The sequence below is a fragment of the Acanthochromis polyacanthus genome, chromosome 5 (assembly GCF_021347895.1).
Source record: "Acanthochromis polyacanthus isolate Apoly-LR-REF ecotype Palm Island chromosome 5, KAUST_Apoly_ChrSc, whole genome shotgun sequence".
Classification (NCBI taxonomy): Eukaryota; Metazoa; Chordata; class Actinopteri; family Pomacentridae; genus Acanthochromis; species Acanthochromis polyacanthus.
The window spans coordinates 3565485-3592809 of NC_067117.1; the positions used below are offsets into that span (position 1 = coordinate 3565485).

At 36.8% G+C, this 27325-nt stretch overlaps 1 protein-coding gene across 2 annotated transcripts in view; it reads right to left on the minus strand.

Annotated features, from left to right (window-relative positions):
- pxk (PX domain containing serine/threonine kinase) overlaps window positions 1-27325 on the minus strand; it is a 35725-nt gene that overhangs the window by 6136 nt on the left and 2264 nt on the right. The window contains exons 2-18 of one of the 2 annotated variants that reach the window (XM_051947902.1): window positions 24285-24335; window positions 22758-22805; window positions 20952-21138; window positions 20228-20305; window positions 15668-15741; window positions 15149-15223; window positions 14758-14862; window positions 12932-13033; window positions 12693-12854; window positions 12402-12519; window positions 12155-12233; window positions 11073-11121; window positions 10914-10991; window positions 10574-10660; window positions 8787-8850; window positions 8557-8616; window positions 6334-6362 (exon numbers count right to left, since the gene is read on the minus strand). In XM_051947902.1, the coding sequence (XP_051803862.1) occupies window positions 6346-6362; window positions 8557-8616; window positions 8787-8850; window positions 10574-10660; window positions 10914-10991; window positions 11073-11121; window positions 12155-12233; window positions 12402-12519; window positions 12693-12854; window positions 12932-13033; window positions 14758-14862; window positions 15149-15223; window positions 15668-15741; window positions 20228-20305; window positions 20952-21138; window positions 22758-22805; window positions 24285-24335 (1434 nt within the window). In that variant the 3' untranslated portion in view covers window positions 6334-6345. The remainder of the gene's footprint in view (window positions 1-6333; window positions 6363-8556; window positions 8617-8786; window positions 8851-10573; window positions 10661-10913; window positions 10992-11072; window positions 11122-12154; window positions 12234-12401; window positions 12520-12692; window positions 12855-12931; window positions 13034-14757; window positions 14863-15148; window positions 15224-15667; window positions 15742-20227; window positions 20306-20951; window positions 21139-22757; window positions 22806-24284; window positions 24336-27325) is intronic. The other variant, XM_051947901.1, reaches the window with a different exon arrangement.

Below are 27325 nucleotides of genomic sequence, written 5' to 3' on the forward strand. Positions count from 1 at the left end.
AATTAGTCACTTTAAAGAGGCTGAATACTTAAGCAATGATTTGTTTTAAACGTATTTTTAATTGATTGACATTACTTTGTAGAAATCTGGTTTCACTTTGACATGTAAGAGGTCTTACTCTAATTTCTTGTCAAAAAAAGACAAATTTAATGATCAGCCACGATTCAAAGCTAAAAAGCAATCAAAAAGAAAACTTCTCAGGGGTTTGAATACTTTCTATGGACGCTGTAAGATTCTGTCGGAGCTCGTTGCACAAAGATACTCTCAGACTGGTCCAATCAGGGTGAAGCTGGGAGCTCTTCACTTAGCATCTACTCTGGCAGAAAATAGTTTGGTACCACTTTGATATAATTCACCTGTTATAAAATAAAACATAAAAATGTTTTGTAAATCAGTTAAGCTCAGTACTATGAACCATGTTTGGGTTGCCAGGTTGAAAAAAAAAAACTGTCTTTGTTTGGTCATTTATTGTGACATTTGTAATAAATGGATATACGTTTTTAGAAGCAGATTTTTAACTAAGTCACCAACATTAATGTTAATAATTGCTAATAATTTACTAAATTATTCAGGTCCCAATGTTCTGCAGTAAAGGGACAGAACATTAGACCAAGCAAACCCAAATATTGGCCCGTATTTGTCTACATTTCTGTCTGATTCTGCTGGATAGTGGCCTTAATGTGTAAATTAGTCAGATAATTTGGTACAGTATTTAACGATGTAGGTTCTTACCCGTAATATTTACACGCAGTGTATAAATAACTTGACATTTTTCAGCTATTAGCAGCATCTTTTAGCAAAGTATCCATGGATTATTGGACTACTTTGATAATGATAAAAGCTTGATGATTCTCTGTAGGCATCTGGAGTCGTTTTTGATCATTTCTAAGCAGAAATTCAGACATTTATAACGCAACAGAAATCATAATTTATAACCTGTGCCAAGTATAAGCCACTTAATCTAAGAATATGCCCAATATATCTGTGTTTTATAAGTTTCAACTCAAATTCACCACATGACTTAATCTGTAATAATTCATTAAATACAGGCTATGAAGGATGAATTATACCAAGCGGAACCAGTAACTTAATTTTTAAATCTGCTTATACAGTTTATCTTTGTGAAAGCAGCACCTCCAGATCATTGTTCAGGCTGAACTCAGTCCACCGTCAGTTTAAACGAAGCTACGAACACATTTAAACCTACAGAAGTAAAGTGTTTAAAATGGAGATTCAGAGGTTCCTGAAGTAAAAACACACATTTGTTGTGATTTAATCATCAGTTAGCAGGTTTGCTTCTGATCTTTGTTGTCTAACGGCTTGAAAAATATCTGAGATTTACTTCTCGTTTCCACATAGTTTTCTTTGCCGTCTGTAAATCTGTATTTTGTACAAACTGCGCCCCCTGGTGTTCAACACGAGGAAATACATTTCACTGTAGATAAATGGAAACTTCACTGCAGCTACAGGAGAGAATATCTGATATATATTTTAGTCTATTCATTGTTTCGTTTATTGCTTAATTTAAAAAAAATATTTTTCTTATTCTGCTTTTATTCATTTTGACTTATATTTTGTTATGTACCCATCTATCAAATCATATTTATTATATTTTACTGTACTCTTAGATATTATTTTTAGATATATTACACAATATTTTGAAAATTTAATTTATAAAATATATATTTTCACTATACTTTTTAGACATCATTTTTAGATATATTTAACAAGAATTTTAGATATCATTTTTATATTTTTTATATTTTTAAATGTTTGAATCTTATTTAATCATATATTTCTACATAATTTTTAGATATATTTTACTATATCTCTTGATATAATTTTTAAAATATTTTACTATACTTTTAGATAGAATTTTTATATACATTATACTTTTATATTTTTAGATATATTTTACGATATTTTTATATATGTTATTTTTCACTATATATTTTTTACTATATTTTTTAGATATCATTTTTAGATAAATTATATTTTAATATGTTTTTAATAATTTATTATTTATTTATTTAGGATGGTATTTCCTCGTTTTCTCGCTCCTTGTGTTTTAAAATCCTTCATTTACAACATGACAACAGGCTGTTGGTTTATTCGTATGATTTATTGCATTTTTAATCATTTCATCTGTGCAGGACTTTATTGTTTATTTAATTTGAATGAAAAATGTTCTATAAATAACATCTGATTGATTGATTGATTGTGAAACCACTACAGTATGTGTGTCGTCTGTATGTTTAATGTGTCAAATTAATAGTTTTTAATTACACATTTACATGATATGACTTTTAAAACAGGTAAACACATGAATGTCCTGTTAGTGGATTCATTTTTCCTGCACAGTTCGGCCTCTTTGTAAACCAAAGTAACATTCAGAAAAACTGAAAGCTCCTACAGAAATGAATGGAGTTATGTGGAATCGAAGCATTTTAGCCGACATCTCCTCTGAAGCTGCTCGTCTGGACCTACAGGTGAACCGACGGTGGACTGAACCTGAACCTGCTGCATCTCCTGCAGCTGTGAAACATCTGCAAACTGAAAGAAAAACTCAGGGATCACAGGCGAAGAAGCAGAACGCTGAGGAACATGTGGGGGAAGCAGAGGCCAACAGCTGGAACAGCTGGAACAGCTGTGCGGCTGCAGGGTGAGTTTATCTGCAACGTAATGAAAGAACGTCCGGCGGTGGGACGGACGCAGCCAGACCTGGAGAAACCTGCCCGTCTCATGAACGTATTATCAGTGAAATGACCCGTTAGTTTGGGCTGTAAGTATCATGTTTTAACGGTGTAACAGCTGCAGATCCACTAACATCTGCAGCGGTGACGGATTTTCTCCAGAACTGAACGTTGGAAACAGACTTTCATTACGTTTCACAGCCACAGTGACCTCCAGAGATGTTTCATGGAATATTCAGATGATTCTTCACTAAATCCACAGTTAAACTGTCAGTCTGTATTTCACAGTTCATTCAATCTAACTTCACTCTAGTATCTAGCCATCTATGATTTGCTTGACACCTTTTTTCATAATAAACCATGACTATTTTAAAATGTGCACTAGATTTGTTGTCATTTTGGACCAGGTTAATATATAATTTAGGACCATTTTAACTAATTCTGCACAAACTTCGAGCCAGTTTGACCATTTTTAACTAACTTTTGAACAATTCAGGTCATTTAAGACAATTTTTCATTTATTTTACACAAATTGTGAGTCATTTTGAGCAATTTTTAAATTCATTTTGGACCAATTCCAAGCTATTTTAAAAAATGTTCAGTCTTTTTTGGCAGGTTTATGTAATTCAGAACCATTTCTCACACATTTTGGCCAAACTGTGGCCCATTTTAGAGTCATTTTTGAAGACATTTTGTCATTTTAAACAATTCTTAAGTCATTTTGGAAAAGATTAATTTTTCACAGCTCAAAACATCAGAGGCATTCTGCTCATCCACCTCCGTTTTGCATAATAAACTCTGGTTATTTTAAAATGTGCACTAGATCTGTTGTCACTTCGGACTGGTATATATGTAATTTACGACCATTTTAACTAATTTTGGACAAATTTCCAGCCAGTTTGGTCAGTTTTTACTACATTCTTGGACAAATTAGGTCATTTTGCTAATTTTACACAATTTGAGAGTCATTTTGAGCGCTCTTTAAACTCATTTTGGACCAGTCCAAGCTATTTTACAAAAATGTTCAGTCTTTCAGGACAGGTTTACGTAACTTAGGAACATTTCACAGGCATTTTGGCCAAACTGTGGACCATTATAGAGTAATTTTTGAACAATTTTGTCATTTTGGAAAAGATTCTGTGCAGAAAGTGTTGAGGAGTTTACCTTCAAGTATCTCTACTGGTAATATATGAATTTATTAAGTATAACAGTTCACACATTATGGCCATATTAAAAGATATATTTTCTAGATTTTTCACATTTTTGCTCACCCTCGGCTCATTATTCACAGCTCAAAGAGTCCATCTATGATTTACTTGACATCTTTTTTCCATACTAAACTATGGTTAATTTAAAATGTGCACTACAATTGTTGGCATTCTGGACAGGTTTTGTATCTAATTTAGGACCACATGACTAATTTTGGACAAGTTTCGGTAATTAAAGACCAATTTCATGCATTTTACACAAATTGTGAGTCCTTTTGAACAATTTTTAAACTCATTTTGGACAAATTCCAAAATTTTATAAAATGTTTAGTCTTTTTGGACAGGTTTATGTAATTCAGGACCATTTGTCATGCATTTTGGCCAAACTGTGGCCCATTCTGTTCCATTTTAGAGTCATTTTTGCTCACTATCAGCTCATTTTTCACAGCTGATAACAGCACGTCTTAATGACAGAAACCATGGGAAAACGGAGAATTCAACTTTCTGTCTACGCGTCTAAAGATGAAAACTTATTGGCATCTTTGTGGACAAAGAATTATCTGAATATCACCCCAAACGAACAATTAAAAACCTTAAAAAAAAAAAAGAAAAAAAGTTGAATGAAAGCATTTGGTGGAGCAGCTCTGAAAACCTACAAGAGCAAAAGAAACTCAGTTAAAAGAAAGAATACTCAGTGAGTTTCTGACGTGTTTTCAGTTCAAATGAACAAACACCAGCAGACAAAACAAACAAAACAAAACAAACAAACATGCTGTGACAGAACAACAGAACCGATGCGTCACAATCTGAACCAGCAGCGCTTGTTGGGAGTCGTTGCAGATTGTGAGGTTTTTAGAAAGACGTTCAAACACCCTGTTTGGAGGCAAGCAGCGTTTTATTTTTCCTCTTCACGTCAGATTCTTTACTTGGAGAGCAGAATCGACCAATCAGAACCCAGAGAGTGAGATCACATGACCTCCTTGAGTCTACAAATACGATGCTGGAATTATCTCTAAATTCTGAACTTTAAGGTTTGTTTTTTTTTAAAAAGCGGAAATCTCAAAGCAACGTGATTAAAATTAAATAAACTTTACATGTGTATTTTTTATATATATATATAAATATATATATAAAAAGAGGCTATGAGCATAAATATAAGGCCTTCAAAATAAAAGTCAACCTTAAACTTTTATTCCAACCTTAAATAAAAGACGCACATTTGTCACAGTGCAGGCTATTTATTCTGTAATTAATATCTAACAGATTAAATCAGCTTTCATCATATTTTTAACCATTCACTGTCATTTTACAGTTTTCCTTTGTTTTGTTAAATTAAAGACAATAAAGAGTATTTTGCCGTTTCACAATGTTTGACTGTAAAACCATTTTTTGCATTTAAATCAGCAAAAATAATAATTTACAGACATTAGCAATTATTTTAAAAGAAGAATTATGTATATTAAGAAAGGAAAATGGTAGATCAGCTGGTAATTTACTTGTTTCTGCATGTTTTGTTTAATTAAAGACAAAACTAGTAAAATCACAAAAGAATGAAAGAATAATTTATTTTTATTTACTAATAAAAATTAATAAAAATGGTCAAAACTGTAACTAATGTCCACATTAAAAAAGTCTGCAATTTTTTTTCTATTTTAAATCTGCAAATATATAGTTATTTTACAGATGTTTGCTGTTATTTGAAAGAAAATTATGAATATGAAGTAAATCATCATTAAAACTGCTTTTGTTCTTTAAAAGAGTTTTGCCGTTTGGTAATTTACAGATAATATCTTCAAAAATGAAAGAAACAGCAGATTTTTATACAACAGTAAGTAGAAAAAGTCGACTTTTTAAAATGTTAAAGTGCAAATATTTTCAAAAATCTAGAATTTCATAAATAATAATTTGCACTTTTACAACATTTGACCCCAAAATAAAAAAGTTTTAACCCATTTAAATGGTAAAAGTGTCTTTATTATGGAGATATTTGCCGTTGTTTTCACAGGTTTTACAGTTTTTTATTCCTTTAAACAGATGTGTCACCATTCCTGCCAGACTTTTATTGCTTTTTAATATTTTTTTGAATAGAAGAGTAGCAGAAAAATGGCGAAAAATAGAGCACAGGTACCATAAAACTGTACTTGAGCAGTACTTAAGCAAACGTATTTAGTCATTTTATACAGCTGTCGTCCAAACATTATAAACCGTTGACGTTTTCTCAACACCTTTGGTTTTCAGTCTGGAGAACCTTCAGGAACAAGCGAGCTAAACTTAAATCTTTTGGGGAGAAATCGCAGAATTTACATACAGGAGGCCGTTTTTTCGTGAGCTTGCTGTGAACTCAGGGTGTGTGACAGCTTTAAAAACCACCAGGGAGCTTCATCATCACCACCATCATCACCACCAAGGTTATAATCATATCTTTACTTTACCCAAAGACACGGTCAGAATGGAGCATGCTCTACGGTGGAGACGGAACAGGAAGAAGAAAGAGAGGAAGATGAAGGTTATCTGTTCAATCGACCAACCGGCATTTACACAGTATCACCAGGAGAGGAGGAGGAGGAGGAGAGAGGAGACGCTAATAGCAGGGCAGGAAACTGATGCTGCGTTTGTGTCACTCTGTTGTGAAAATCTGGTGATATTTTAGATTTTCATTTCAGTCAGAATTCTATGAAAAGATTCAAAACAGCAAAAACTAACAATCTGTGCAGTATTCATACTTTTTGGAGTATTTACATTCATGAAAGATTCTGTGCAAAATACTTAGAGGTACAACACTGTTATTTCTAGTACTTCTATACGTACACTACCAGTCTTTAGTTTGGACACACCTTCTCATTTTTTTCATGAATATTTACATTGTAGATTCTCACTGAAGGCATCAAAACTATGAATGAACACAGATGGAATCATGCAGGAAACAAACAACTGTGAAATGACTCTAAATGTGTTTTATATTTTAGATTCTTTGCTTTGATGTTATTCTCTGGATGAGCTTCATGAGGTAGAACCTGAAAATGGTTTCACTTCACTAGTGTTCCTTGTCAAGGTTCATTTCTGGAATTTCTTGCCTTCTTAATGGGGTTGGGACCATAAGTTGTGTTGGTCCACAGCTGACAGCACTATTTGACTATTTAACTGTTAGAATCCACATTATGGCAAGAACCAGTCAGCTCAGTAAAGAGAAACGACAGTCCTTAGCCTCTATGAAAGCAGCAATCTGTCCACTGGGCTGGGTCCCACTGTGCAGGGTCCCACTGTGCAAATCTATGGAATGTTAATATTTCTTTTTTTTTGTCGTTTTCTTTACTACAAACCTCGCTCGTTACCTCCGCCAAGGAGGTTATGCGATCGGTCCGTTTATTTATTTGTCTGTCTGTGTGTGTGTCTGTGGACAGGATTTCTCGGAAACTACTTGTCGGATCTTCATGAAATTTTCACCAGAGGTGGATCTTGGCCCAGGGAAGACTCCATTCAAATTTTGTGTTGATCCGGATAAGGATCTGGATTCTGGATCCGGATTTAGATTTTCCAACTTCGTATCATTTCTCCAAAACTAATGAATCGATGGGAATGTAATTTACAACAACGTTAGATCTTGGGGTTCTCATCAATCAGTGATAATGTGCAGGTCCTACATGTATGTATCAGGATTTTGGATCTGGATCCAGAATCTACAATTTCCATAGGACAATTTGGCTAAACACTTACTGGGCGGACGAGTGTGTCATGAAGCCTATGTTATTATGTCATTTAATTTAGTGACAATCATCATGACAGAATTAACTTTTCTTGTTGTAAAAGAAGATCTTGCTTTACCATCCACATCTTCCCTTGGCGGAGGTCAGAAATCTCAGATTGCTCTTGTTATAAATGCGTTGCTGTTTCTGAAAGGGACCAGTCGGTAATTTCTGCTCCGACACAACTGGTTTGTTACACGCAGTCTTTGTTTTTTTTCCTAATTATTACACTTTCTGTTGGTTAACAAGGTGAACATTTACATCAGTCTTTTTTTTTAATGTTCAGTCTATTTCCTCTTCTCATACTGCATGCTTCAAGTTATTTTATCATAATATACAAGTTTTCCTCCCATGCTGTGGAAACACTACATGTAGATATTTATATATAAGGGAAACAGGTGGAAGAACTCTGCTTGTCTGCTTGGGCTCAGCTGTGCTAGAACACCTCGTGTTTAACCACATGCATGAAATCACTGAGCCTTTTCTTAAGCAAAGCGACATTTCTGAGGTGTTTTAAAGGATTTTCATCACCTTTAGTAGGATTACAGTCACGGACAGGATAAAGAAATCCAAGCACTTTTTTTATTAGTGAGAAAATTATAAATTAACCTTTAAAATGCCAAAAAATACAGATGTTTCCTGCCCTGAGTCCTGCTACCTAGAGACACAACAGAGAGATTAAAACACTACAGACTGATACCTTTCTGAAACCACAGGATGAGAGAGGAGACAGAGACAGACGAGGTAAACGTTAGTATTCACATCACACATGCAGAATTAAAGTGAAGATGCTGCTATTTTTCTGACATAATGCTGGTTTTACCTGACAGAGAGACAGACCGATGGGAGGAGAGACAGATGGACATGAAGTTTGTCAGACAGGCGAGAGGACGGACGGACAAACGGACTTACCTGTGGTGGATGGAGGCGTGGGGGAGGAAGGACATGTGGGAGGAGAGCTGGCTCCAGAACCTGAGAAACAGCATTTTAGTAAGAAAGAAAGGCTTTAAAGGAGTCGTAAATATGTCAACATCTGCTGATCGGATACAGGAATAATATTTCAGGCAACACAGAAAAACTAAATTAGCCCAACAGTGTGAGTTTATGTAGAACTCGGGGACTTTCACAGTATTTTTACCCACCAGAGTTGTTGTTGTTTCTGACAGAGACGTCCTCTTCGTTCTCATAAGCCGACTGTCTGGACTTCTACAAACACAAAAACACGACTTTGTTTCAGGCTGGAAAAGCATTAAACATTAAACATCTCTTTTCCTGGCTCTTCTGTCATTTTGGTGATTTTTACAACAATAACATGCTTTTCAGACTTTTTGGTGGGTTCAGACGGTGAAAACGTCTTTTCAGCCGTGGTGGTTGTTGTGAGTTTGTTTTTTATTTTATATCAAGTCAAGTCAAGAAGTCTTTACTGTCCCCGTGGGGCAATTTTTTGGTGCAGCCAGCAGCAAAAACAACAAACATTCCAGCACAATAAAATGCAATACGCAACAATAAAATACACAACAGAAACAACAACAATAATCAATTAAAATGCAATAAGATACAGAGATGGAGATAAAACCCAAGGAAAGTTAAAATGACCACAAAGCTAAGTGCCCTATAAAGGTGTTAAAAAAACGTTTATTATTAAGAAGGCCAATGGGACCCATGATTTTCTGAATCTGTCTGTCTTACATCTAGATGGAAGCACCCTGAATTCAGTAGCAAGAGGGTGACTAGGGTCAAACAGGACGAATAGACCCTGTGCACGTCAAAATGCTAACTTCAGGGTTCTGACCGGGAGGGCTTACAGGTCCTTCCGGAGGCTGTTTCGCAGCATGGATAACATGGAATCAAAAAAGAAAAACACTGCTTTCTCGGCAAAACAAAAAATCAGATTTCCGCGTGTTCAAGGTCGATATGGGAGGTACTGTAGTGTACCATTATGTTCGGCTTCTGGTGTTTATAACGGTTCTATAAGCCTTCACCGTTTTCCAAAAGACCGGCATTTGCGGGCTCAGTGGATTGCCAAAATTAGACGATAAAAAGGTTTCACACTGAGCTGAGGATCGGGAATATTAGTGCATAGTCACTGATCAAACAGCAAATATCTGATAAACTATAACAACAATCCGTGAACTCTTCAATCATTTGTTATTCCGTTTTGACACCTAATCAAATATAGAGTAAATCCAAGTATTTGTCATTTTGTTCAAACAAAACTACAAATATAAAATGTCTTGCTGAACTCGACTAAGTATACATTACTATTTTTTGCTTAGTTAGCTACTAGAATCCACTTTACACTTTAGTCTTTGGATGATAAGGTACATGTTTGGCAAGCGCTACAGTTAAGCTAGCGCTAGTTATGTAGGATGGGATGCCACTTACCTTCAAAGTTATATGTGTACTGGGATATATAAAATTTGAATCCCTTTTCCCGTTTGCTTTGAGGAGCTGACGAAAAATCATCATCGAGACGATAAACATCGTCAACAGAAATTTTAGGCAAGTTGCCTAGGCATCTGGAAAAGTAAAGTGTACTGCTGGCTTCTTCCATTTTGACAGCGCTGTAAGCAGGACCGGAAGTAACTGTAGCACCCGGAGTTTTTCAACCGGAACTAGCACATGCTATCGTGCACAGGGTGTATTTTCCTTTTTTTTTTAAAGATCTAGTCTTATATAGGACAGAAATGTCAGTCAGTGGAGTGTCAACTATTTTGCTGCACATTTTGATTATGCCTTGGAGTCTGTTTTGGTTTTTAAACTTGTCTGAACCAAACCAGCAGATACAAGCAAATGTCAGGACAGATTCGATAAAACATGAGTAAAACATATACGCAAACTTAGTTTCTATGATTGCCTGTCATCAATTACCGTCCCAAGATATCTATACTGCTGAACTGATTCCACAGTTTGACCATTGTCTACTGACCTTCCTCGCCAGGATCTTCCTCCTCTTCCTCTCCTCCTCTGAGCCGTGGTGGGACTGAGCTCTGGTCAGCCTGCGGTGCTGGTGGAGCTGCGAAAAAACAGACGAAAAAACACTAAATTATCCTCGAATTTAGACAGCCTTGTCTTAAAACTGTCGCCACTGTGAACCTGCTGCTTGGTATTTAGATGAACATTTTGAAAGAAAAAATGAAGAGGAGCTTTTTTTGCATGTTCAGCATTAAAAGTGGAAAATCTTCAGGACGGTATTTCATTAAATCTTCATCATGCATCAAAGCTAATGAAACGGTCTTAAAGCTCAGCAGACGACGCTATCCACCCACCAGTCTCTGCTCCTCCTGCAGTCTTTTCTCCAGACTCTCCTTCGCCGTCTTCAGCGCCTCCTTTAGCCGACTGGGAACCTGGAGGAGCAGAAAAGTTCAGATATTTACTTTTTACAGGCGGACTAAGGCTCAGATTTAATGTCAAACTGAACGTCTCACCTTGATCTGAAGTTTCTCTGAGTGTTGGAGCCGGACGTCACTGAAGAGTCTGAAAAACACGAACAGAAAAACATGATGAAACACGTTATAGAAGGAGAAACCACCTCTCAAATGATCATTTTGTGCCTCATTTTGATGGTTTTGCGCCTCATTTTGATGGTTTTGCGTCTCATTTTGATGGTTTTGCGTCTCATTTTGATGGTTTTGCGTCTCATTTTGATGGTTTTGCGTCTCATTTTGATGGTTTCGTGTCTCATTTTGATGGTTTTGCGCCTCATTTTGATGGTTTTGCGTCTCATTTTGATGGTTTTGCGTCTCATTTTGATGGTTTTGCGTCTCATTTTGATGGTTTTGTGTCGCTTTAGTGATTCTGTGTCTTGTTTTTTGCTACTCTTTGTCACAGATTACTTCCAGGTTTTGTGTTTCTTTTCCATTTTGTGCGATTTATTTCCTTTTTTTTCACCTTCAGAGCATCACTGCATGTCTGTCATAAATTTAAATAAATATAAACAACCTGCTTTGTTGAGCTTATATGATTTTCTCCACTATAACAGTTTGATTTATGTTTTTTTTAAGCCTTCTTTTCTTGTTGCTATGATGGTTAAACACGGTCAGGGCTGCAGAATAAAGAATAAAAACCGTCTTATGAGCCAGAAAAACACACCAAAGCAACACATTCATCCAACAGAATATACAGTCAGATCTACTTGTGTCCTAATAATGTGCTTTAATAATTAATAATGTCTTTAACGGAGTTCCTTCCTTCATTGTTGCCTTTTATTCTGTTGACTCGACAACAGAAACTGTCTGTGATATTGATAAACCGTCTGCAGTGTTTTACAGCTTCCTGCTTTGGCTGCTGCTGCTGTGCTAATTTAGTCTGTATTATATGTTAGAAATATTCAAATGTCTCTAATATTATAGCTTGTTCTTGGTTTGTAAAATGGTGTCAGCAGATCTGTCCATGTTTCTGACTGTCAATGCGTTCACATCCAGATTTAGAAACCAGCTTTGTAAAGTCGCTCATTCCGTTTAGTGAAGTCAGATGATTAAAAGCTATAAATATAACAACATGAACTCACGGTGACTGGATGAGCTGTGACAGCGTGGGCATCCCGCTCTTACAAGCTTCTGTGGACAGGATGGACTGCAGCACCGACACTGAAACACACAACAAACACACAATAAGCAGCAGAACACGCTGAGAAGAACACTTCCAGTAAACCAGATGTTTCAGGTTCACATCAGAACATCTGGAGGAACAAAGAGGACACATGATGGAGCCTCAGCGTGGATTCTATGCCCGTGTGTTTTTGTGTATTTACGGACCCACGGCTGTGTGGGGGGCGTCGGGAAACTGATCTACGGGGACGCTGTCTGGCGGTCGGCCGTACGTCATCTCGTACAGTAAATGTCCGAAGCAGAAGACGTCGATGCTCTCTGTGGTCTGAAAATGAAAGAAATACACATATTTGTCTCTAAAACCTTCAAAGTTCGTTTTCACATTTATGGCCCACTTAGAATCAGAAACAAGAGAGAATTTATACAGAAACACTTTTAATGAATCATTTCAGGGGTCAGATGTAACTTTAGTAATTTGGTTGTTTTATATAAACGTACGTTGATCTTCCTGAGCTGGGTGAAGGCCGGTCGCAGCGCTGAGGGAACTCCCAGCATGCCGTTCTCCACGTCCATCAGTCGACACACGCCTTCATCCACGATGACGTTGGACGCGTGCAGGTGGCCGTAAAACACGCCGCCGTCCTGGAGGAGCTTCAGACCCTGAACGAACAAAAACAGTGCTGGGTCAGTTAGAGTCTGAGGAGCACTCGATCGGTTTTCTGTGGAAGAGTTTTTACCTCCAGGATCTGACGGCCGCACAGCTTGATGTGCGGCAGCTCCAGGCCTTGACTCTTCTTCGGGTTGCAGTACTTCTTCAGGTAACTTTCTCTGGGTTTCACCTGTAAGGAGAGAGGAGAAGGCGAAACTTTACACGTTAAGGACTTCCAAGAAGAGAAACATGTAACAGGAACAGAAATTAGGACGTTAGTAAAGAACCCAACTGTTCTTTACTATCAGTGTCTGACTCTAGTTTAAAGCTGACAAACATTGTAAATTAGTAAAACTATACATTTAAAATAATTTCTAGACCATGACAAGCTGTTATGATCATAAAGTAAAATACTAGATTGCTCATTGCTCTTTTGTCATTACTGTGTCTCGTTTTTGCAATATTTTGTTTTGTTTTTGTTGTTTTTTTTGTCGATTGTGTCATGTTTTTGTCATTTTGTTTCTCGTTTTTGTTTCCTTTTTGTTTCGCTTGTGTTTCTGGTCTCATTTTTTGTTATTTTGTTTTCGTCAATTTGCGTCTCATTTTTGTAATATTTTGTCTTGTTTTGTTGTTTTTTGCCTGACTTTTGTCATTTTGTGTTTCCTTTTTGTCTCGCTTGTATTCTTTGTCTTATTTTTGTCATTTTGTGTTTTGCTTTATTCGTTGTTTTGTGTGTTTCTTTTGTCATTTTGTGGCTTTTGTCTTGCTTGTGTTTGTCAATTTTATCATGTTTATTTTTTGTCATTTTGTTGTGTCGTTTGTGTCATCTTTTGTCTCTTTGTAACTTTTGTCTAGTTTTATCTCGTTTTGCTTTATTTGTTATTTTGTTTCTCGTTTTTGTCAATTTGCGTCTTATTTTTATAATATTTTGTCTCGTTTTATTGTTTTTTTTGTCTGACTTTTGCTGTTTTGTGTTTCCTTTTTGTCTCGCTTGTGTTTTATTGTCGTATATTTGTCATATTATTTTTGTCATATTAATATTTTGTCTTGCTGTTGTAATTCTTTTGTCTGATTTTATCATTTTTATCATAAAGTAAAATCCTCTATGGTTCAGTTCCAGATGACTAAATGTTGTGTTCCTTGTTGACACTCTGATTTGGAAGTTGTAATGTGGAAACGACAAACTGAGGCTGAATGTTGTTGAAACTGAACTTATTTTTCTTCAGGTTCCTTCATGATGTTTTGTAAAAAGATAATTCCTTAAATGTGAACATTTTCAGAATTAACTTTTTTTGCACTAAAACAAAAGGGAAACATTAGGAGTTCTGGTTATTTATGGGTGACTTTCCTGCTCCGGCCCACATAAGATGAAACTGGGATGAATGTGGAACCTGAACTGTTTAAAAGGTTTTAAAGTGCTTGTTGTTGAAGTTCAGTGAGGTTGAGGCAGACACAGAGACACACTGTAGACTCAGATGACTTAGGCTGAGAGCAATGTTTACTGACAGAGCAGCAGTTCATGCAAACATCAGTTCTGAGGATTCTGTCTTATCTTTGGGTATATATTGCAGCTGGGAGAAGCTCAGATGTAGATTACAGACCACATCTCATCAGAATAGGCGATATTTAATCCCCTGCAGCGTCTATTTTTAAGACCTTAGAAAATGAAAGAGTCATTTTTCCTTCATACAAATCTGCTGACTGAAGCAGGCTGGACACGATTCGTCCAATTTACGCAGAGAAAGAGTCACGTGATGCGTTAAAAACAGGATGAACCCGGTTAACAAAGAGGGCCGATAACCACCAGTCATCTCTGAGTCGAGGTTTCGGTTTTGTTTAGCCGGCTTACACAAACAAAGCCTGGATGTGCTGATATGTTGCTTCAGAGGTGGATTGGTTGCAGACTCGTCCTACCTTACAGATGTGGTCCCTCAGAGATCCTGTCTCGGTGAAGGGTCTGATGAGCAGAGCTGAAGATTCGCTGGTGCTGGAGAACAACAGCGGACAGAGATACGGCGTCTGCGGAGGAGAATCAAGAGCTTAGTTACCGGTAACTGGAATGAAATGTTTAATCGGTCTGTGAAAATAAGATTTACACTGAGATGAGATGAACTGTAGGAGCAGTCAGCTGGGCTTTTATTCCCCTAAAGTCATCATAACTGGTATTTTGGATGCAGATATTAACTATTTATCTCATCAGCTCGCTCAGTTTTAATAGTTTACACCAAGCAGCTGTGAATCATGTTTTTCTTTGGGATTGTAATTCAGCAGTGCATTAAGATAAAAAAACACACTGTTTACATACAGACAGGCTGGTGAGCAGCTTCATGGCAGACTGAAGGTCTTTATCTGACAGGAACTTATCAGGACCCAGATCCACCTACAGAAAAAAAACACACAGAGTTTATATTAACATTCATATAACGTCTGAGAGGAAACCTTATTTTGGTGTTTTCTCGAGTTCCACACACATGACTTAATCACGTAGCTGCAGAAATATCTTCCAATAATAAAAATAACTTCACTTTAATCCTTAAAACTTCCCTGTGTTGTTTATCAGTTCAGAGGCTTTGAGAAACTGGACTGTTGAGGTTCCTGAGCAGGAGTCAGATGACATTTATTCGGCATTTACAGCCCAAAATAAAACGCCTTGTGTCTCTGGAACTTGATCAAACCGGTGGCTTCATTCACAAGTCGGCAGAATTAGATTCTTCACATATCTACGTTTGGATTTTTGGCATTTATTCGATCACTGAAAACTGTTTTCCATCAATAAAAAGAACTATATTAACTGTCACATGTGCCATCTTTTTGTTTTACTCACCCAGCTCAGCAGATATCTCTCTTTGGGCTGCTCTTTGTTTTTGATTAAGAAGTATTTCTTCCTGATCCTCCAGCCTGGAAAGCAAACAGCAAACCCACATCAGAGTATTTAACATTTATTTAAAGATACTTCAGTCTTAAAACGACACGAAATATGCTGTTTTACGAAGAAAAGGTTGAATCATTTACCACGCTGTTGCTGAATTAAACTCTCAGTTTGCGCAAACATTTGTGTCAGCCACTTGAGTTTCAGTTAAAATATGTCTGAATGTTCAAACAAACCTTACTTCTGCTGCTACAATAATTAGCATTGCAGCTAAATATGAATAATTTTAGTGGCTTTCTTGTAATTTGTTGAAAATGCAGAGCAAACGGTGAGTCATGTCGTCTGAAACTCGGCCGGTAACATTAGAATATTTATCATTTATTTTAAAATATTTCAGTCTGCTGCCTTAAAACAACATTTAATATCATGTTTTTACAAAGGAAGAGTTGAATCCCCCCCTCTCATTCAGTCTAGTCGTAATGCTGTGGGCTGGTCTGGGTCAAAAATACCAGGGCAGATTTATTGCCCCAGAGCAGCCCTGCTTCTATAGAGCTTCAGGACATTAGATTGTAGTGAAAAACGAGTAAAACAGTGAAGAAAAATGACACCAGAGCAAAGAAAAACTCGTTGCTTAAAGGTCAGAGGGTTTAAACTAACTGTGAGTCCTTTTAGAAAACAGTGGCTGACTGAACGGCTATCTAATCATTTTATTTGCTTAATTCCAAAGGAAAAAATGTGGGAGAAGAAATCAAATTAAAGACGATAGAAGTTTAATGGAAGTCTAACAAGACTCTGCTGGTTGAGAAAGAAGAAAACAACTTCTCAGTGAGCTCACATGAAACATAATCAGCTGATGACAAGTCAGGATGCTGGGGAGTCACAGTTTTATGGAGTTAGAACAGTCTCATAATTCACAAATGCACACAGAAGAATTCACACATGTGAACTGGGATTCACAAATGTAAACTGCAATCCACAAATAAATTAAGAAAGTTCACAAATGTATTTCTGCATTCACAAACTGCTTTTGTGTGTGAATCTTTTTTGAGACTGCTCTGCCGTCAGCTCGATCCACAAATGCGTTTTTTTCAACACGGAAGTTTCTGTAGCCAATCAGATGTCTCCCTCCTTTCAGCCAATCACAAAAACTCACCCCACGTGGGGGTGGGTGCACTGTTCAGCCAATCATATGAACACGTCCGCACAGCGTTATACTTGACCGTGTCATTGGGCTGAAGAGTGAAGCTGCCCGTCGGAGAGACCATGGCGTCTGATGGGGACAATAGACCCTTTATTTGTTTACAAACATTGTGACGTTTTTGTGGGCGGGGCTTATGCTGGAGGCAAAAGCTGAGCGAGAAGTCAAGCGGGACTGGGAGTATATAGTTTGCGCTGGGAGTTTGCAGCGCAAACTCGAGCATTTTTAACCCGTTAAACTTCAGTGTACCGCCGGCGGTACACTTACTAATTTGCATAGGAATTTAAAGAATGTCCGAAGACTGCAAACGCGAATATATAAACATTATACGCCGATGGAAAGCTTAGATTCTCATGAATCCGCCGGTATAAACCACTTTCAGATGTGATTACCACAGCGGATAATATAAACACATTTGTCCGACAAACAACGAATATCCATCCATCCTTTCTCTGTACACGGCTTCAACGCACACAGCGCGACTCACATTTCCGGGTTCATTATTACACACAGATGAAAATATTCCACAAAAACGGCCATAATCCAACCTTGGACATCCAGACGACACAAGCCAGTAAACTATTTTGTCCAAAACATGTCTTGAAGTCGGTATAAAATCCACGAATCGGTCGTTTTCAAGGAAATGCACCTTGCGATGCGCGTCCAATATGCCCTGTATTTCTCGTCACATTTAACGGGTTATTGTTTTTGATTGTATTTTTTTTGTGTGTGTCTTGTTGTGTCTTTTTTTTCTTTCAAGTTTATTTGTAAAAGGACAGCGTGCAGTTACATTAAAAAGATGGTTGCACCAGATTTAGCTTCAAGCTAATTTCCATCTGTAGTCCTTGGTCAATAAAAAACATTCATTATTTAAAACAACGCATATAAAACGCATTACCTTAATGCAAAACAAAATCAAAATCAAAATCAATCTTAAAATATTTACAAATATGTATGCAACGTTGTTGGTTTATAGAACAATTATCAAAATGCAAAAGTATAACGAGGAAGACTGTATTCAAACCAATTACAATATATTTAAAGTGTCCTTGTTCTTATGGTGTGTGTATTTGGACCCAGTGTCTGGAATAAAGCTGAACTGAATTGAATTGAATATTTTTTATTTACAAATAGAATATTAGCGATTTTTTGTACTGAAAATGGCTGGAATTGACTGCAGCTGATCGTCTCTGTCCAGTCTTTTCGCCTCAGTGCATTTAACCACAACTGTCTTCGTTCCCTCTGAGCACGAGTGTTCGGTGGAATCCTATAAAACTTTAATTTGCGTTCCTCCTATTCTGGCATCCAAAAACACAGTAGGACGACATTTTAGAAAAGTTGATAGAGCCTAGTCTCTATCACATTGAGACTAGGCTCAATGTGACATTGATACTGACATTAACCGTGGCATCTCGCCTAAACAGCGGGAAAAGTACTGGTATTAACCGTGGCATGTTCCCTAAACAGTGGTATTAACCCTGGTATCTCTGCTGGCATCTCCAGAGGCCACTGGAAATGCCGCTGCGGCAGTGGCATCTCGCCCAAACAGTGGCATTAACCGTGGCACCGCGGCGGTGCCACAAAAAGTGTCACTGCTCGCTGCCAGTGCCACAAATCGGACCTGCTGTCTCTCCAGAGACGATCAGCTGCAGTCAATTCCAGCCATTTTCAGTACAAAAAAAATCGCTAATATTCTATTTGTAAATACAAAAATATGACGAGAAATACAGGGCATATTGGACGCGCATCGCGAGGTGCATTTCCTTGAAAATGACCGATTCGTGGATTTTATACCGACTTCAAGACATGTTTTGGACAAAATAGTTTACTGGCTTGTTTCGTCTGGATGTCCAAGGTTGGATTATGGCCGTTTTTTGTGGAATATTTTCATCTGTGTGTAATAATGAACCCGGAAATGTGAGTCGCGCTGTGTGCGTTAAAGCCGTGTACAGAGAAAGGATGGATGGATATTCATTGTTTGTCGGACAAATGTGTTTTTCTCACCCGCTGTGGTAATCGCATCTGAAAGTGGTTTATACCGGCGGATTCATGAGAATCTAAGCTTTCCATCGGCGTATAATGTTTATATATTCCCGTTTGCAGTCTTCGGACATTCTTTAAATTCCTATGCAAATTAGTAAGAGTACCGCCGGCGGTACACTGAAGTTTAACGGGTTAAAAATGCTCGAGTTTGCGCTGCAAACTCCCAGCGCAAACTATATACTCCCAGTCCCGCTTGACTTCTCGCTCAGCTTTTGCCTCCAGCATAAGCCCCGCCCACAAAACGTCACAATGTTTGTAAACAAATAAAGGGTCTATTGTCCCCATCAGACGCCATGGTCTCTCCGACGGGCAGCTTCACTCTTCAGCCCAATGACACGGTCAAGTATAACGCTGTGCGGACGCGTTCATATGATTGGCTGAACAGTACACCCACCCCCACGTGGGGTGAGTTTTTGTGATTGGCTGAAAGGAGGGAGACATCTGATTGGCTACAGAAACTTCCATGTTGAAAAAAATGCATTTGTGGTTCGAGCTGACGGCAGAGCAGTCTCAAAAAAGATTCACACACAAAAGCAGTTTGTGAATGCAGAAATACATTTGTGAACTTTCTTAATTTATTTGTGGATTGCAGTTTACATTTGTGAATCCCAGTTCACATGTGTGAATTCTTCTGTGTGCATTTGTGAATTATGAGACTGTTCTAACTCCATACAGTTTGAGGGTTTAGACCCGCAAATGTCTCCTCAGTCATTAAATATTAACAGAAAGTAAATAAAAAGCTGCCTGAATGCACCAAAAAGGGAAGGTTTACAGTAAACATGGAGTCTGGAGAAACACTGATATTTAGCTAGTTAGCATGAAGCAGATTTACCCTCTGACTCCCATCTCCTCTTCCTTTGGCCCTGAACGTGCACGAGCATGAACGTGCACAACTACAAGTGTATCACACACAAACCAAAACCAGAATGATTCTATTATTGTGAATTAAAATTAAGTAATATATCTGTAGCACGTACAGCCAGTGTTGTAACATCTGTGGACACTCCAGGATTTTTTAATATTTGCTAAATTAGCAGGCGAAGAAGTGAAACTTTTGTTTTGCCCTTTTAACAATTTCTGTCATTCTAACCGTGTTAAACACCACAGAAGACATTTTTCCCCCCTTCTTCACGGTTGTTCTGTTTCCTTTGAGGTTCAGGATTTTATAATGCAGCAAAAAAAATGAGCCGACAGTGAAGTGAAAACGGGTCGGGAGCAGTAAAATCTGAGAAAGTGCTCAGAGTTCAGAGGTTAAATGTTAATCAGAGACTCACCGATGTCTCTGAGAGGCTCCAGAACCTCCCACTTGGGGTCCGACCTGAAGAACATGGAAACCTGCTGCAGGGCGATTTCTGCAGAGGAAGACACAGAACAAGACGGTGAAACGAAAGATCAAGACAATGTTTAACTTCCAGACAGCTGCTGGTGCTTTAACAGTAAAAGAATATTCAATGTAAGCTTTGTAAGGTTGTAAATGACTAACTTTATGTCTTTACTGCACATATTTCATGAACTATTCTATGTGTAGGTTGCAGATGCAGCTTCAGTAGCAGCTGGTTGTTCATCTCATGAGATTTCATTAAAAATGTGGTATTTTAATTATATATTTCTTCTGTCACACATGAACAAAGACCAGAATGATTCTATTTTTGCGGATTTTTTGTCACTTCTGGCTGTTTTTTCTTTTTCTTTCTCATTGTTTTTTGTCTGTTTTTGGCTATTTTTGTCACTTTTTGCTGATTTGCGGCTACTTTGTTTGCGGTTTTGATTTATTTTTACATTTTTGTGCGTCTTTTTGATTGTTTTGTGTCTGTTCTTGGTCATTTTTGTCACTCTTTGGTTGTTTCGTCAAATTGCACAAAAACATACTTATGTGTCCACAAAAAAAACAAATTTAAGGGAAAACATTCCTAAAAGTAGCTTTAAATGCTGCTGCTGCTTCATGCAAATAATGAACACATTCAGGTTAAAGGTACGGTGTTTTCAGGTGAAACTGACCCGTGTAGTTGGCTGAGTAGTTGTTGGGGTCCAGGAACTTCTTGACGGTCAGGGAGCTGCAGAGCAGGGGATGCTGGGTAATGGAGTCCAGGTAGGTCTGGAGTCCTCGCTGCCTCTCTGCTATGAACTCTCTGTCCATGTTTCCGATCAGCTTCTTAGGAGGAAGCGGGAGGCTGATGCCGCAAACCTGAAGAACACGGCTTTCATTAATATTATGTTTAATTTATCACAATTAAAAGGTTTTTCCTTCATTATACTGTTGGTTTTTGCAACAATTTCTGATTTTTTTGAAACTTTTATGGTATGAATTGTAGATATTTATAAAGATAAATGTGAAATTTTAGCTTAATGTATCAAATCTGCCCTTTGACCCGCTGTAAGCAGGTTTTTTCTCACTGTTTGAATTTAAAGCATGGTGGTGGCATCATCATCATCATGTGGGGAGGCTTCTCCATAAAGTTGCTAAAAGTCTCAGGAACTATTAAACATAAAAACCTGAAATTTTCATCATCATTTCTCATCATGTTACGGATTCAGAATCTACAATATTGGACAAATAGATCAAAAATCTCTGATTCAGTACAAGTAAAAATATGACAAAACAAATTGGAGCGGTCATGAAAAGTTCCATCATTGAGCTCAAATTGAAATTGATAACTCAGAAGTCAATTAGTGATATTTTCTATGTAGCTGCAAGCCATAATAACACATTTTAAATATCCAGAGTTTATGAGAATAAAGATTTAAGTTAATCGGGACAGTCGACCAGAACAAAACATTCAGATCAGAGTGGAGCTGATGGAGGTTTGGGGTCAGTAGGAATCCATCAGGCAGGAAATGAGCAGGCCAAACCTCAGCAGAAAAGCCGCTTAAACTTCCTGTTATCCACAAATTACATGACCGGCTGAAAGTACAAATACAAACACGGACACGACGCAGATCCACCGATTCAGTAAAAGTCCCAAAACACCACGTGAGGAAGATTTCAGTAGAACAATTCAAGCACAAAAAACAGAACCCAGGTCACATTATGTTTAGTTTTTCTTGCCGCTTTAACCCTTTAAACCTCCAAACCACCAAAATTACAGAATTTATCAGAGTCAGGAAATGTGAAAATAGAGAGAATTATGAGATTTTTGAATGATTATTGAACATATCTGTGACAAAGTGTGCAATCTGGAAAAACAATCAAATCTGACCTTAAAATTGTGATTAAAAAAACTGTTTTAATATATTTAAAAAGATTCAAGAACTTTCAATCAAACCCTAAAAAACTGGTATTTCTCTTTCTCTATCTTAGGATGAAACATTGCCTTTTAGAAAATGCTTTTAAAGTGAATTAAAGCACTTTTTGGGGGCCTTGAAAGTCACTCTGAGCTGATTTTGTGAGACAAAAACCTGCAGAGTGAACCTGAACAGCTGATCTGATCAGTAGAAACAAACTGCACTAAAACTCCTCCAACAGCAGCAGCTCAGATTTCTCTCAGCAACAGGAGAGTTGTGGTAACGGAGCTTTCTCAAACAGGAAGGATTGACCAATGCTGAGCTGAAAGAGCGTCGATTTGTGTAAATTCTCCAAACAGAAAACCTTAAACACACATAGAAACTCTACGGTTTCACGTTGAGCAGATCTGAGATAGTCTTAAAAACGTCACAGCTTGTAGACTTTAGTTATCTCTAGGAATCATTTTTTAAACATTTGTAGTTCTCCTGCTGAGACCAGGTGTTCAGGTGCTGATAAATGTCAGTAGAAATATTTCAGACTTTCTTTAGTTCATCTGTGTGTCGAATTAAACATAAACTCACCATCAGGCTGCTGTTGAGGACGTCAAAGTCGCTGTAGCGTCGAATCACCTGCAACAAACACACATCAGTCAGCCGGACATCTTTAAATCCCTTTAAAACCTTGGAAATATAACGTTTATTTCACAATTAATCTAACAATTATTTCACGACAATAAGTTTGGTAAACACAAAAATAAAGTTGATTAAAGGCTGGCTGTGGATGTTTCTGCAACTTCAACCCTCTGAACTCCAATCTTTCTTGTGTTTTTTTTGCTAATGTCGCACTTTTCTTCACTACTGGTTAATTTTTCTCTACAATATAAAGTCCTGCACTTCTACAAAAACAGAACAGAGAACTTAGAAATTACTTCTGTGCAGAATTATACAGTTAGAATAAAAAAAGGATAAAACTACAGAAGAATATCTTTACATATGTAATTATAAAAAGCTGAAAAAATCTTAAATCAGCATCTAAGAACATTTGTCAAAGTGTCATCTATACTTTAATAACAGTGACTCTACCCACGATAGATATTTAACTATTAGCATTTTAATTCTTTACACTTTTTCCTCAGATTTGCATGAACACTGCCTGCAGTTCAGCTGAAAAGTCGCTGATTTTCCGTCACGTTACCGTTGGTCACAGCCGAGTTTAAAGGCTTCATGGTTCCATTAAAGATTCCAGGATTTTTTTGTTTTTTACAGAATTTGATTCAAGCAAATTGTGTGTTTTTTGTTGATTTTTAAAAAAATATAAAACATGTAGAATAAAATTGTTTCCCAGCTTAAAGGTTGGATTTCAGGACATGTGAGTAGTTCAAGGCCTGTTGGAAAAATGAACACTTGATGATTCTCCATGATTGTACAGATTCTCGTGCTGAGAAATTGTTTCATTATTGTGTGTGTGTGTGTGTGTGTGTGTGTGTGTGTGTGTGTGTGTGTGTGTGTGTTTTTACAGATAACCTGTTTTTCAAAGGTGAACAAAACAAAACCAGCAGCAGTTTTGTCTAAAGAAGGAAACATAAATCACTATTTCACTATGTCCACTTCTAAATAAATGTTTCTTTGCAGGTTTTCATGTTCCTATTTATTACCCTTGTTAATTAACTTCTTTTTTAGCTTTTAAATATCTGTTTACATTGTATCATATTCATTTTATTACTGCTATTTCTTCCCCTCTTCTTCCTTCTATGGTTTCTTTATTTTTATTATTCTCTTCCATATTCCTAGGGTGACACCAACACAACCAAATCCCTTGTATGTTGTGTACGTACTTGGCCATTAAAGCTGATTCTGACAATATATTGCACAGGACTGTTGGTAAATAAAGTGAACACATTCACATTTCTAGTTCTTCCAACTCAAACCTAAAACCGGTTTCTTCAGGACGTAATAAACCAAATTAAAACACAGAACGGAGCCAGAAGAAGGAAACTCAGTAAATAGTTTGCATATTTTCTGCTCCTTCCTGAACTTTGTGCCAAACAAACAAACAAACAGCTGCTTCCCGTTCAGGTGAGTGTACCGGGCTGTGATTGGTGCGTTTACCTGCCAGCTGTTGTCTGAGGACACGCCCCTCTGCACTCGGATGATGTACTCCTGCAGACACACGAAAACACGCCGGTTATTAATCCAGACAAATACATTACCACAAAAAACTCTTTTAAATTCTCCGTCAGGAAATAAAACCAGAGTCTCCAAAATAAAACTCACCAATCAGCCACAGCTAAACGAGCAACGATTAGCTGATTAGTTGTCGATTAAGAAAGTAATTCTTAGTCAGTTTGAGTTGTTTTTGACTCAAATTCTTCTAATTCCAGCTTTTCTCAATTAAATATTTCCTCCTCTGCGATATAAACTGAAGATTTTTGGATTTTTGCTGCAGTTTTCAAATTCAGAAACCGTAATAACTACACATGATCCGATCTAATCACATTTTATGTTTACGAAAATTAAAAACGGTGAATTTTTATTGTAAAATGACAACTTGATTTTATTTTATCACAACTAAACAAAAAAATTCAACATTTGCTCTTTGCACATTACAACTATTCCACTCAGACTTTTTAACTGATTTGATGATTTTTATTTATTTACTAAATATTATATATGATCAAATAAACAATTAATATCATCACATTAATAACATTGTAAATATGTAATTATAATAATTAGAATTATTATTAGTTATATTTACAGTATACAATTATTACAGCTAAATTAAACAATATTACAGAAATATTATATTATTAAATTAGATTTATATTTTCTGAAATAATTTATTGATTTCTCTATTTATTTACATATTTAATTTATCACTCATGACTTCATTTTTATGATTTATTGTTTTGTTTTTATGAATTTTGACTTGTTTTTTTTCCTGTCAGCTATCTATATATTTTAATAATAGATATTGTATTTGTTTTTATCTTACTTTATTTCATTTTTATCTTATCTGGTGTTTCCTTATTGCCTGCATTAAATAGGAAAGTATTTCCTTTCCTTTCTTCCTCAATTCATGTGTTTTTCATTTACAGCATGTTGTTTGTATCATTTTATTGTATTTTTATAACTTTCATCTGCTACATATTGCTTGTATAAAATGTTCTATAACTAAATGACTGAAAGATTCACTTAAAATAATATAAATTATTAAAACCTGCAGATGTTTTCAGCATTTAGTCCCAGCATTAACTTTACTGAGGTTGTATTAATGTTCATTACACTGAAGAAAAACAAATGCCAGGCTGAACATGAATCAAACATTTTACTTTCACTTTCATTTCCAGATAAAAGCTTCAGAAGACACAGTTGAGTTGAGGATCTGTTTGTTCTGTTCTGGTTTCTGCAGTTAAGCTGCTGAGTCACGACGCTTTCGTGAAACATGAGAAAAAGAACCGGAGTTTTCCTTTATTCTAATCCTCTCAGAGTCGTGATGTAACTCTCTGGGTTCGGCTGTAATCCTGAACTTGTTCAGACGGAAACAGCTCAAGTCCTCGGATCACTTCTCAGCACGACAAAAACAACAAAACAACACATTTTTCATGAAGGTTTTCCAGCTCAGATCAGTTTCTTTTCAATCCTTGACATCCGATCGCTCTTTGGAATCCTTCCTTGCCAACTTTTTCCCTCTAATCTTTGCTGTCACCATTTAATCCACTCAGTCTTTCTTTAAGGTATCATATAAAGCCAGTTGAGGGTTTTATAAATGCGTTTATTTATTCTCTACAGCTGCTTCTGTTAAAACTCTAAAATGTCTAAAAACTCACCAAATGTTCTGCTGTAAGAATAAACACAAGAGTCTTCATGCACTGACAGCATCTGAGGAACTGAACACCCAGTAGATTATTATTGATGCTAATGTCCCCACTGTGTTAGCTTGTTGGCTAATGTGGCTAACAGTAGCTTTGATGGTCAGAGCTCTTATAAATTTAAGACAATAAACATGGACTGGGTGTGTCACTGTGTTTTCATGTTGAAGCTGCTGTTAGCATCTGTTAGCTTCTCTCCTGCTCTCTGTGCTCACTTATATTGTATTTTAAATAAACTGAAATCACAATTAAGCTGCTCTCATTTACAGATTTTTTTGTTTCTGTTGTCAGACAGCAGAACGAGGATGAAACAGTGACTGAAATTCATTCAAACGACACATTAATTCATTGCCAAGCTGCTGCTCTGAAGCTAAAATACAGATGTTATAACGTCCTCACCAAACACAGGAGTTAAAAACGACAAAAGCGGCAAATTCACACATATTTTCACTAAAAATGATCCTTGGAGAGAAAGTCAGAAGATATAAATCAAGCCAGCTGCCATGTTTTAACGGTTTTGCTCAGCGTTGTCACAGACAGAGAGAGTTTCCTTCCTCAAGCTGCATTAAAAGACACTAAAACAGCCCGTTTAGAACAGCATAAAACCAGGAGTCATAGAGTAAAAGTGAATTCAACCACATCTGCATAAATCTGAGCTGAAAAATTAAAAGATGCATTCTGGAAACACGTGAAACTTTCATTAATTTGCTGGAAAATGGCAAAAAAAAAAAGTTTAATTTAAACGCAGTTTTCCTCTCCAGATGCAGTTTATGTTCATTATTCTATAGGTCACACTGAGGTTTTCTAATTTTATACTAATTATACAGACTCAGTCGACAGTAATCCGCCTTAAGATGCTTCTATTAACCGTCTCTCGGAGTCGAGTAGACGTTCAGATTTAAAATTAGAGCGCTGCTATCAGATCAGTGAAATAAACAGACACATAAGAGGGGCTTGAAACTATGAATGCTGCCTGATTAATGTCGTTGGGAGGTAAAGTTTATGCCTATATTTTTTATATTTTCTCTCAAAGTAAGGTGCTTTGGAATAGGTGGAAATGTGCTGTCTCGATAGCTACAGTGCATAATCAATAATCAGAGACTTTTGCATTAATTTGAGACATTCTGCAAAGTCTTCTGACACATTAAGCATCATGAAACCTGCAGGACCTGTTTCCCTAAATGACAGAAACCTGCGGTTTTTGGTTTGTTTCAACTCTTAGCTGGAGAATTCAAAAGAAACAGTTGAGTAATGTGTCATTAAAAACACAGAAATGTA